Source organism: Coregonus lavaretus (genome assembly GCF_964263955.1).
Source record: "Coregonus lavaretus genome assembly, chromosome: 36".
Classification (NCBI taxonomy): Eukaryota; Metazoa; Chordata; class Actinopteri; order Salmoniformes; family Salmonidae; genus Coregonus; species Coregonus lavaretus.
Window position 1 is genome coordinate 17,120,679 of NC_140023.1, and position 11,793 is coordinate 17,132,471.

Below are 11,793 nucleotides of genomic sequence, written 5' to 3' on the forward strand. Positions count from 1 at the left end.
GCAGGCTCTGAGAGAATGTGCTGACCGCTCCCCTCTGTCCAACTGCACATTTTATATGGTGTGCAAAGCCTGTAATACCCAGCTGGGGAGGGGAAACCTGAGCGCTGGGGTCCTCAGCTCGTGATAATTTTACAGGGGATTTACAAAGTCCTCCCCCACAATCCTTCCTCCAATCCACCCACCTCTCACCCATCAACATCTTCATTTGACTTTTGGGAAGATTAGATCATTCTCTTGACAATTGTGCCAGTGTGTATGTGTTTGTATATGAGTGTCCATTGCGTCTCACACATCTGATAGTACACTGACGCCACTACTCGTCGCTAAAAGGTCTTGGCTGAAAATGGTCCTTAAAAATAGCTCTGGTGGATTAGGTTACAGTCAGTTGATGTGATGCGAAGTTTGCCACTGAGTGGGTCTTAAAGAAGCTGCAGACTCTCAGTAGGTACAGAACAGTATTGCCCAAAGGAGAAAAAGGGCTCTGTGGGCTCTGTGAGACATAAACATGCTAGGTGGTGTGGAGCTTATACTGTATCCCAACTGAGATCTTCCATATCTTCAAGCTAAACCTAGCAACCTAGACTAAAGAGTTCCTGTGTCAGATTTCTACATAATGTAAGAATCTATGAGTACAGCCATGTTCATCGTATCCATCAAATTGGATCGATGTGTTTAATGCAAATTGGATTGATCTGAAAGTCTTGGTCATTTGTGCTCATCAGCTCATCAAGAGGAATGTGTTTACTGCACCCACTGTAGGCCTAGAGTATACTCTATGTGTTATACCTATCTAATGTCTAGAGTTGTCAGACCAAACAAAACTGAAACTTACAGTGGGCTATATGTTTTCTCACAGACAGACATCTGTTGGCTCGGGGAATGTTAGGGATCTGAAGCCCCTCTGAACTTGAAAAATGAGCAGGGTGCAGTCTGCACGTAGTCTGCATGGCCTCAGAAGTGTGTATCCCAACGGGGATGGTGGTTGGTTGGTCTTTAAATGGTGCAATGGTTAGATATTATCACTAGAGGGACTCCAATCCCCTATCTCCTCTCTCTGTGCTGCCTTGAACAGAAACACATTCTTTTCCACAATTCGTTTTTTTCTGCTATTGAGTGGCTACAGAGAGACTACCAGTCAAAAGTTTGGACACATCTACACTTTTTTGGGTACTATGTGATTCCATATGTGTTATTTCATAGTTTTGATGTCTTCACTATTATTCTACAATGTAGAAAATAGTCAAAATGAATGAGTAGGTGTTATAAAACTTTTGACTGGTAATGTATGTAGTCTCTCTGTATATATACAGTACCAGTCAAAAGTTTGGACACACCTACTCATTCAAGGGTTTTTCTTTATGTTTACTATTTTCTACATTGTAGAATAATAGTGAAGACATCAAAACTATGAAATAACACAAATGAAAGCTAAGAGTCTATATTTTTGAGAAATTAAGGTATACATTTTCCAACCATTTTCTACCCGAAATAAGCAAAGGCTTTGATTTCTGGTTAAATAGGTGGAAAGGGGTCTAAGAAAACATTTTTAAAAAAGTCTTAAAAGGTATTAGGAATACATCAAAACACAATGTTGAAGTAAAGACCCCTGCCAACTAATATCTACATTTATATTTAGTTTTGCAGAAATTATTTAATTATTTAACACTTTTTTGATTACTACCTGATTCCATATGTGTTATTTCATAGTTTTGATGTCTTCACTATTATTTTATAATGTAGAAAATAGTAAAAATGAGTAGGTGTGTCCAAACCTTTGACTGGTACTATATATATATATATATATATATATATATATATATATATATATATATATATATATATATATATATATATATATATATATATATATACATATATATATATATATGTATGTATATAAGCTAAATCCAGACATATTATACAGTAACTTGGTATGTTGTGTGACCTTTTCTAACTTCCTGTTTACATGTGTTCTCAGTCTGCAGTCATGCCTCATGGAACACCTGCCCCGCCTAACAAGCGGAAAAAGCCCTCTAAGATCATCACTGACCTGTCACATGTCACTCAAGATGGTAAGGCACGAACATGTGAGCTCATAAACACAATACATTGCATGTACAAATGTACATTGCTCACACATCATTAAAAATATATAATAAGGAGATCTTCCAAACTATGTAAGAGACCGTACAGTACCATACATTAAATTCTGCTCAGTAACATTTATCAATATGAGCCCGTGGTATTATCAAGATTAACATACTGCACTAACTGGTAAACCGAGAGGGCAGGCAGGGGGACACTTGTCAAAGAGGCTCCTCCACATGGCTGCACTTAACATGTCCTAATGACTAGCGCCCTGTCACACACACAAACATTTATCTCCTAGATTTCACAGCACAAATACGATCTGTCCTTTACAATCATCACAGTAATGGTTTACACCCTCCCTCTCAGCTGTTAGGATCCATACTTCATAAACCAGCAATGGCATAACCATTTTTTATGAAAATGATGACAGGTGTTTGTCCCCTCCATCCATTAAGTGCTCCAGATCTGCGTGCAAGTAAATATAGTAGGCTTCCTTTGACATCAGTCAAGTGTAAATGTATGCTGCCCTTACACTTCAGTTGTGCAGTGCACTTCACACTTTTTGTGTCAAGTGTCCTGATAGATATAGCTATAAAACCTAAGCAGAAAGCTGTGTTTTAACAGCAGGTTGATGATTATTGAGATAAATCTTGTCCTAAAGGCAGAACTGAGCGATTTCCGCTAGATGGGCCAGCTGCAAAGTCATAATTGGCTATATTGTAAAAAGTTATGAAAACAAAAATGAGCTTTCTGGTCTTCATTTAAGGTTAGGGTTAAGCATTTGGGTTAGAAGTGTGGTCACGGTTAGGGTTAAGCATTTGGGTTAGAAGTGTGGTTACGGTTAGGGTTAAGCATTTGGGTTAGAAGTGTGGTTACGGTTAGGGTTAAGCATTTGGGTTAGAAGTGTGGTTACGGTTAGGGTTAAGCATTTGGGTTAGAAGTGTGGTTACAGTTAGGGTTAAGCATTTGGGTTAGAAGTGTGGTTACGGTTAGGGTTAAGCATTTGGGTTAGAAGTGTGGTTACGGTTAGGGTTAAGCATTTGGGTTAGAAGTGTGGTTACGGTTAGGGTTAAGCATTTGGGTTAGAAGTGTGGTTACGGTTAGGGTTAAGCATTTGGGTTAGAAGTGTGGTCACGGTTAGGGTTAAGCATTTGGGTTAGAAGTGTGGTCACGGTTAGGGTTAAGCATTTGGGTTAGAAGTGTGGTTACGGTTAGGGTTAAGCATTTGGGTTAGAAGTGTGGTTACGGTTAGGGTTAAGCATTTGGGTTAGAAGTGTGGTTACGGTTAGGGTTAAGCATTTGGGTTAGAAGTGTGGTTACGGTTAGGGTTAAGCATTTGGGTTAGAAGTGTGGTTACGGTTAGGGTTAAGCATTTGGGTTAGAAGTGTGGTTACGGTTAGGGTTAAGCATTTGGGTTAGAAGTGTGGTTACAGTTAGGGTTAAGCATTTGGGTTAGAAGTGTGGTTACGGTTAGGGTTAAGCATTTGGGTTAGAAGTGTGGTTACGGTTAGGGTTAAAGTCCCCATACAATCTTTGCCATTTTATTTTGAAATCATCACTGCATGTCTAATAAATCACTGTGTGTTTATTTAATGAAAATAACTCCAAAATATATTTTGGATCATGTATTTCCCTGAGCCTCCTTTGACCTGTGGAAAAATTTAAATTATTAAATCCACCAAACTTAATCAGAGTTAATGTGTGTTTATCCAGTGACAATTCCTACAATGGAAAAGGGTGGCAATAACTTCTTAGCAGGAACTAAAAGGATAATGTTGAGAGGATGTGCTTAGTCAAAACAGTGTGGGATGAATGTTCTCACAACAAAGTTCTAGGGCCTGGTGGTGTTATGTAAATAATCAGCTGCTATCTGAACAACCAGTTTTTTTACACACAGAGAACATTTTACATTAGAGCATACCGTAGATAGATAGATAAAGAACAAAGCAAATAATGATTAGGCTACTACAAAAAAAAGTATAAAAGACACATATGCATCATATTAGTAGTATAGCCTACTGTTACACAGGTATTGTATTACTATACTGTGCTACCGTAGCTTTAGAATTGTTGTGGAACATCTTCCCTGTGCAGTGTTATGGACTTAAGACTCTCTCCCTTCACCCATACTCTCTGTTTCAACACCCTGTGACTTCTGACCAATTAATCATAAGCACTGAGAACAGAACAAATTGAGACAACACAGATATGAAAACGACTCAGGCCTTACCTCATAAAGCCGCAGTCAGAGTCATTCCCAGCCAGGCCCAGACTCGGGGATGAGATGTTCTCTGCTCTCACTCCTTCAACAGCCACATTGTTGAAGAACTGCCAGTTCATCTTTGGGCAGAGAGATTTATGAATTTTCCACCGTAATGATACCAAGAATCTGAGAGCATCCCCATCCTAGGCAACCATCTGCGCTGAGCGTAATTTCTACAAAGACGTAGAGATCACCTCACACCCACACAGATGTGTTTTATAGGTGAAAGATGATGCACATAAAGTACTTTAACATTAATTCAAACAATGCTAAGCAAACCGTGAAACCAATTCAATCCAAACAGGTAACCGGTAAGATTCTTTCTGCATAGTGAGATACATTGCTGAGTGTATTTTTGTGTCACACTGCAGACATTGTTGAGTCCAATAATCCAAGTTTGAACAATTGCTGAACCAGAATAATTATGTTTTTGATTTATCCCGGAAACCTGGTCTACAAGTTTAATGGAATAGGGCCTTATACAGTATGTTCATACAGTATAATGTAGAGAAACAACAAGAGAAATGAATAGACAATGTGGACATTTCTCATCTGCAGAGTATGAGTCAGAGCCTGAGGCGTCAGAGTTTGACCTGGGGACGAAGATCAAGATTCCCAAGGACACCATGCTGGAGGAGCTCAACCTCTTCACCAACAAGGGCTCCAAGATGTTCCAGAGGAGGCAGAAGCGTGTGGAGAAGTTCATATACGAGAATAACCCTGACCTCTTCGGCAGTGAGTCTATGGTAAGAAAAAGGAGGTAAATCATCCAAGTCAAAATTAAAAACTTGATATAACAATAATAAATGTTAGTGTTATATATAGTTCATGTAGAAATTCTGTCCAAAGAGCTTTAACATAAAACAATTGCAGTGAAAATTGGCAATGGATGAGGGAAGGAAGTACTACGCATGGATAAATAGGGAAATGATCACAATGTTGAGGCTATCAATGTATATTTCAACAACCACCCAGGTTGGAAGCTTGTCTTACTTGTGTGTTTCATTTCAGGAGAACTTCCAGAAGTTGGTCCCCAGCCTGGGTGGCACAATGATGTTGGATGCTAGTGGCCACATGGTGGAGAAGAAGGCAGGCCCTCCTGTGCCCCCTCCCAAACCAGGCAAAGATGGGCATGGTCATGGTCATGGGCATGGTCATGATCATGAACATGGACATGAGCATGGACACCATGGACATGTACATCATGATGATGTTGCTCCAGGAGAACATGGTCATGGTCAGTCTCCGCTCATATCAACTCAAGAGATTAGAAAAAGTGATTTTGGAATTAATGGACCTGCAGTGCAATTAATATATCATATTTTGCCTGATTTGACTTTTCCTGGAGATTTATTCCAAAGAGGCTTAAATAACATGTGATATAAAATCTGTTTTCCTGACTCACTGTTTTCTTCCTACAGGTAGTCATGGAGTAGAGGTTGCCTTAGACAAGGCCAAGAAGAGGCATGATTATGTTCCCTCATACATATCACCATGGGAAAAGGCCATGAAGGGCAACCAGGAGCTGACATCCAGCATGAGATATCATATGCCAGGCCCCCATGCCCACCATGATCTGCCCAAGTTCAAGTCCTTCAACAGGTACAGTCCCCTCTATGCTTTGCCTGGTCAACTCGATAGCATTAAAAAAAATATTTATTTGAAATGAATATGAAGTAATGGAGCCCACCCATTTACTCTTAAACTCAGACACATATATTGTCCATCCATGTATGTGTAGCACATGTACAGAAGTTATCGTAGGAGATTCATTTAATTGATTTGCCTCATCTTCTTGTGTTGCCCATCACTTTATCTGTCTTAGGAGTGCTACACCCTTTGGGGGCTTTGATAAGGCCTCTCAGCTCATGACCTTCCAGCTGCCAGACACCCATGAGGTGGCCAATGAGGAGCCTGAACTGGCTGTGGTATACCAGCATGAGATTGGTGCTCGACCCTCCTTCAACCGCACTCCTATAGGCTGGGTGGGGAGCGGTGAGCCCAGCAGCATCCCCATTGAGTTGGACGCCATGCCCTTCGATGGGGAGACTGACGACCTGTGAACAGCATGCCCCACAGACCCAGATGTGCAGATAAAGACCACACAGAAATATATACAATTACATAAACAAAAGCCATAACTTTTTTTGAAAGGTTTGTGATCGAGTCAGCTTTTCCTTGGGTTGAATTCATTAATAGAAAAGTGTCTATGAAACGAACTACGTAGCTCAATATTGGGTTCTTTAATTTGGAAAGACAGACAGACAGACAGAGAAAGAGAGAGAGAGAGAGAGAGAGAGAGAGAGAGAGAGAGAGAGAGAGAGAGAGAGAGAGAGAGAGAGAGAGAGAGAGAGAGAGAGAGAGAGAGAGAGAGAGAGAGAGAGAGAGAGAAAGAGATAGAGAGAGAGAGGGATTAGTGAATCTGTTTGAAACAAAGAAATCAATCATGAACAAAAAAATCAATCATGAGCCTATTGTGTTCAACTTCCTGGTAAACACAATAGGCTACCATAACTGTGATTTATGGTTACACTTATTTTTTCATGATGATTCATTTAGGGGGCATAGTATACTGTGCAATCACACTACAAGTCTGCAGCTTATTCACAAAGCAGCAAAATAACATATTTTGTCGATGAGGAGAGACAGGTAAACAGGACTGAGAGTTTGAGCTTTGTTTAGCTTTTCAGCATGTTAATGTGACCCGTTGCTCATCAGGACAGCCACAAGTTGTTCCTTTAGCTTCTAGCCTTCTACCATCATGGCTGTTACTGTATTTCTGTGTTTTCTGTGTTTCTATGCCGTTTTCACTTTTGACAGCTTTGTCAAGCCCCTGCAAATCCAGCCCAGCCTAGGATGCATGCAGTAAGCATGAGGTGAGGTGTGCTAATTTCTGTTCAATGATAGAGATTCTGTTCTACTGCAACAACGAAGATTTCTCCCTAATAAACTTTTTGCAATTGTAGTTTGCATCTGTTATCCTTTGTATCTCGCATGTGTGCAGTGTAAGGCTGACTATAATCTTTAGTGGAAAAAATAGACAGGAGGTTAGTCTAATGTGTGGGGCCCCTCTTTAGGGCCCGTCAGTGTAATTCACTTGATGGAAGACAGTGATGTAACAAGGATGAATTTCAAAGTATCTTTACCTGTGACAAACACGCCTTAAAAATGTGAAATAAAATCATCAGTCAGTGCCCCCTGTTTTCCTCCTCAGTCCGTCCCCCTGTGCCAAGCACTTTACTATCACCTCTCAAGACGCCGAGCCAAAATATCGCGAGCATTGGTTGCCTTGGCTGCAGCGCAGGGTGACGCTAGAGGAGGTTTGACTGGGGTTTAGCGGCAGAGGGTTTCACTCGAGTCTCTCAGGACAAGGGACAAGACAACATCGGGCCTGAAAAGGTAAGTCGGCTGTCCACAAACTTGATACATAAACCCAATTATAAAAGTGAAGTATTTAGATAAACGTACCTATTTAGAAGACGACTTAAGTTATGGAACATGGACAAAAACAGGCTGCAATCGCGTGTAGCCTAAGTGCACGCGAGTCCTGTGATAAATTGAGAGTGACGTTCACCATAGGGATGCATTGCAAGAGGATGCTCTGTCTGCACCGTAACCACTGCACATTGGATTTCGACTCCGTTATCTAACTAACGGGCTCTCTTGATTATTTAGAATGCGCGTACGTAGCCATATATACACGCCATACCTTGTAGGTTGCTTGCTTCTACCAGATATTTAACTTGCGTGCACGGTGCCTTGATACGGATAATCTCCAACGGTGTTTACCAGTTGAAATCAAAACAAATTGTATTAGTCACATACACAGTTTATAGTAGGTATAACATGTGTAGCGACATGTTTATGCGCTAGCTCCCTCAACAGTGCAGTACATTAGTCAATAACAATAATACAGTATGCATAGTAATACTGGACTGTATTACACTGTATTTACAAATATAAAGTGGGTAGTGTCTTCATGTCACGTAGTGGAATAAATAGAACAGCAGTGTTGACTGTGTGTGTGTGTGTGTGTGTGTGTGTGTGTGTGTGTGTGTGTGTGTGTGTGAGTGTGTGTGTGAGTGAGTGAGTGAGAGAGTTATGAGTGTGTGTGGGTGCTTGTGTGTGAGTTTGTGTGTAAGGGTTGGATGTGTGGGTAGTCAGTGAAAATAATCTCTAAGGTGCAGATAGTCTCTGAGGTGCAAATAGTCTCTATATGTGCAGGTCTGTGCAGGGAGACAGCTAGGGTTAGCTGTTCAGCAGTCTGATGGCCTGGTGGTAGTAGCTGTCTAGGAGCCTGTTGGTCCGAGACCCGATGCTCCGATATCGCTTGCCAGATGGTAACAGAGTGAACAGTCTGTGGCTCGGGTGACTGGAGTCCTTGACAATCTTTCGGGCCTTCCTCAGACACCGCCTGGAGTAGATGTCCTGGAGGGCAGGGTGCTCGCCCCCAGTGATGTATTGGGCCGTCCGCACCATCCTCTGTAGAGCCTTCTGGTTGAGGGCGGTGCAGTTGTCGTACCAAACGGTAATGCAGCCGGTGAAGATGCTCTCGATTGTGCAGCTGTAGAACTTCTTGAGTACCCGAGGACCCATGCCAAATTTCTTCAGTCGCCTGAGGTTGAAAAGGCACTGTTGTGCCTTCTTCACAGCAGTAGTGGTGTGATTGGACCATGTCAGGTCATCTGTGATGTTTACGCCGAGGAACTTTAAGCTTTTGACCCTCTCCACTGCAGCGCTGTTGATGACAAGGGGCCTGCTCCCCCTCCTGTTTCCTGTAGTCCACGATCAACATTAGAGCCCACTCTGCCAGGGCTCTAACCTCCTCCCTGTAGGCTGTCTCGTCGGCGATCAGGCCCACCACCGTCGTGCTGTCGGCAAACTTAATGATGGTGTTGGAGTCGTGCGTGGCCCAGCAGTCGTGGGTGTACATAGAGTACAGGAGGGTACTAAGCACACACCCCTGGGGGCCCCCTGTGTTAAGGGTCAGGGTGGTGGAGGTGTGTTGCCTACCCACACCACCTAGTCTGCCTGTCAGGAAGTCCTGGATCCAGGAAAAGGAGTGATTCACAGCTAAATTGCTTGCTGCAGTTTTTACACAGTGGAATAGTTTTGCTTCATAAACTTGCTCTTATGTACATTCAAGGTGAAGTACAGAGAAATTAGACAGTTGACAATATGATGGATTAAAAAAATAGAATTTGCAGACAGGTGAATAGAGATAGAATAGCCTAAACTTGTGTGCCTATGATGTCCTATGGGTGTGGAAAATAGACACTTGGGGGATAATATGCCCTTGTCAAGGCTACTCTTCACTTACAATTTACATTTTAACATTTTTGTCATTTAGCAGAAGCTCTTATCCAGAGCGACTTACAGTAGTGAGTTCATACATTTTCATACTTTTTTCGTACTGGTCCCCCGTGGGAATCAAACCCACAACCCTGGCGTTGCAAGCGCCATGCTCTACCAACTGAGCCACACGGGACCATACAGGGCTCTGTCATTGAGAAAAGTGCATACAATTACATGCAGCTTTTCTGTAGAGTCATCCATTTTCAAAACGTACAGTATTTTGCCAAGTGGCATGTTATTGAATGTCCCTTCAATTACATGTATTCTGGGTAGGACTGTGGGAGATGCTGCATGTGTGATGTGGGTGTGAATATTCACCCCAGTAACATATGGTTCCCCAGCACCCAAATCGATGTGTGAGTGTAGCACATTTATAATCAGCCATTGGATTTTCTATATTATTTAGCATAGTCAGTGTTTTCTTACATAACATGATTGTAAATCTATTTTAAGCCCCCACCGTGCAAGTCTCCACTTTGTTTTCTGCTGATGGAGAGAAAATGACAGGATTGTATCATTTCATCTATGATAGGTGGGAACGTATATAAGGTTATACTGTAGCTAGGCTAATTGGTTATGAATTGCTGATCTGTTACAATTCGAGATCTGCAGAAGTTAGAAAAACACAGAGAGGCTTAGTCTAGAGAGGGAGAGAGAGTTATTCTATGCTACTTTCAAAATGTAAAATGCCAGACAGTTTTTTCTCTTCCTTTGCCCTAAGTGCTTTTCCCAAGTGAACGTGACTAAATCGTGCAGACATGCGTATCTTCTCAACACTCCTCGCATTGCATAAACAAGTAAACAATAACACAAGCTCTGTGAAGTATGGACAGAGAGGGGGTGATTAGATTAGTGCATGCCTTGATATCTCAGACCAGCCCCCTCGGCCTCTTTCTCTCTCTCTTAGCCCCCACTTCATCTCTCTCTCTCTCTCTCTCTCTCTCTCTCTCTCTCTCTCTCTCTCTCTCTCTCTCTCTCTCTCTCTCTCTCTCTCTCTCTCTCTCTCGCTCAATTTCAATGTAAGGGCTTTGTTGGCATTGGAAACGTATGTTAACATTGCCAAAGCAAGTGATGAAGATAGTAAACAAAAGTGAAATACATAATAAAAATGTACAGTAAACCTCACACTCAGAAGTTCCAAAAGAATATAGAGACATTTCAAATGTCATATTATGTATATATACAGTGTTGTAACAATGTTCAAATAGTTCAAGTACAAATGGGATAATAAATAAACATAAATATGGATTGTATTTACGATGGTGTTTGTTCTTCACTGGTTGCCCTTTTGTTGTGGCAACAGGTCACCAATCTTGCTGCTGTGATGGCACACTGGGTTTTCGAATTCTTTGTGGATCTGTGTAATCTGAGGGAAATATGTGTCTCTAATATGGTCATACATTTGGCAGGAGGTTAGGAAGTGCAGCTCAGTTTCCACCTTATTTTGTGGGCAGTGTGCACATAGCCTGTCTTCTCTTGAGAGCCAGGTCTGCCTACAGCGGCCTTTCTCAATAGCAAGGCTATGCTCACTGAGTCTGTACATAGTCAAAGCTTTCCTTAAGTTTCGGTCAGTCACATTGGTCAGGTATTCTGCCACTGTGTACTCTCTGTGTAGGGCAAAATAGCATTCTAGTTTGCTCTGTTTGCTCTGTTTTTTGGTTAATTCTTTCCAATGTGTCAAGTAATAATTTTTTGTTTTCTCATGATTTGGTTGGGTCTAATTGTGTTGTTGTCCTGGGGCGCTGTGGAGTCTGTTTGTGTTTGTGAACAGAGCCCCAGGACCAGCTTGCTTAAGGGACTCTTCTCCAAGTTCATCTCTCTGTAGGTGATGGCTTTGTTATGGAAGGTTTGGGAATCGCTTCCTTTTAAGTGGTTTTAGAATTTAACGGCTCTTTTCTGGATTTTGATCATTAGCGGGTATCGGCCTAATTCTGCTCTGCATACATTATTTGGTGTTTTTCGTTGTACACTGAGGATATTTTTTTCAGAGTTCTGCATGCAGAGTCTCAATTTGGTGTTTGTCCCATTTTGTGAATTCTTGGTTGGTGAGCGGACCCCAGACCTCACAACCATAAAGGGCAATG

The 11,793-nt window shown here is 41.7% G+C and overlaps 1 protein-coding gene across 1 annotated transcript; it reads left to right on the plus strand.

The window, feature by feature from the left end:
* Positions 1 to 393: 393 nt before the first annotated feature.
* On the plus strand, positions 394 to 6,417 carry LOC311110787 (myozenin-1-like; the record flags this gene model as incomplete). The annotated part of the gene is given in 7 exon segments (XM_084153351.1): positions 394 to 420; positions 424 to 441; positions 1,979 to 2,072; positions 4,913 to 5,100; positions 5,366 to 5,595; positions 5,780 to 5,956; positions 6,180 to 6,417. Coding segments are annotated over 7 exon segments (972 nt in total).
* Between the last annotated feature and the right edge of the window lie 5,376 nt (positions 6,418 to 11,793).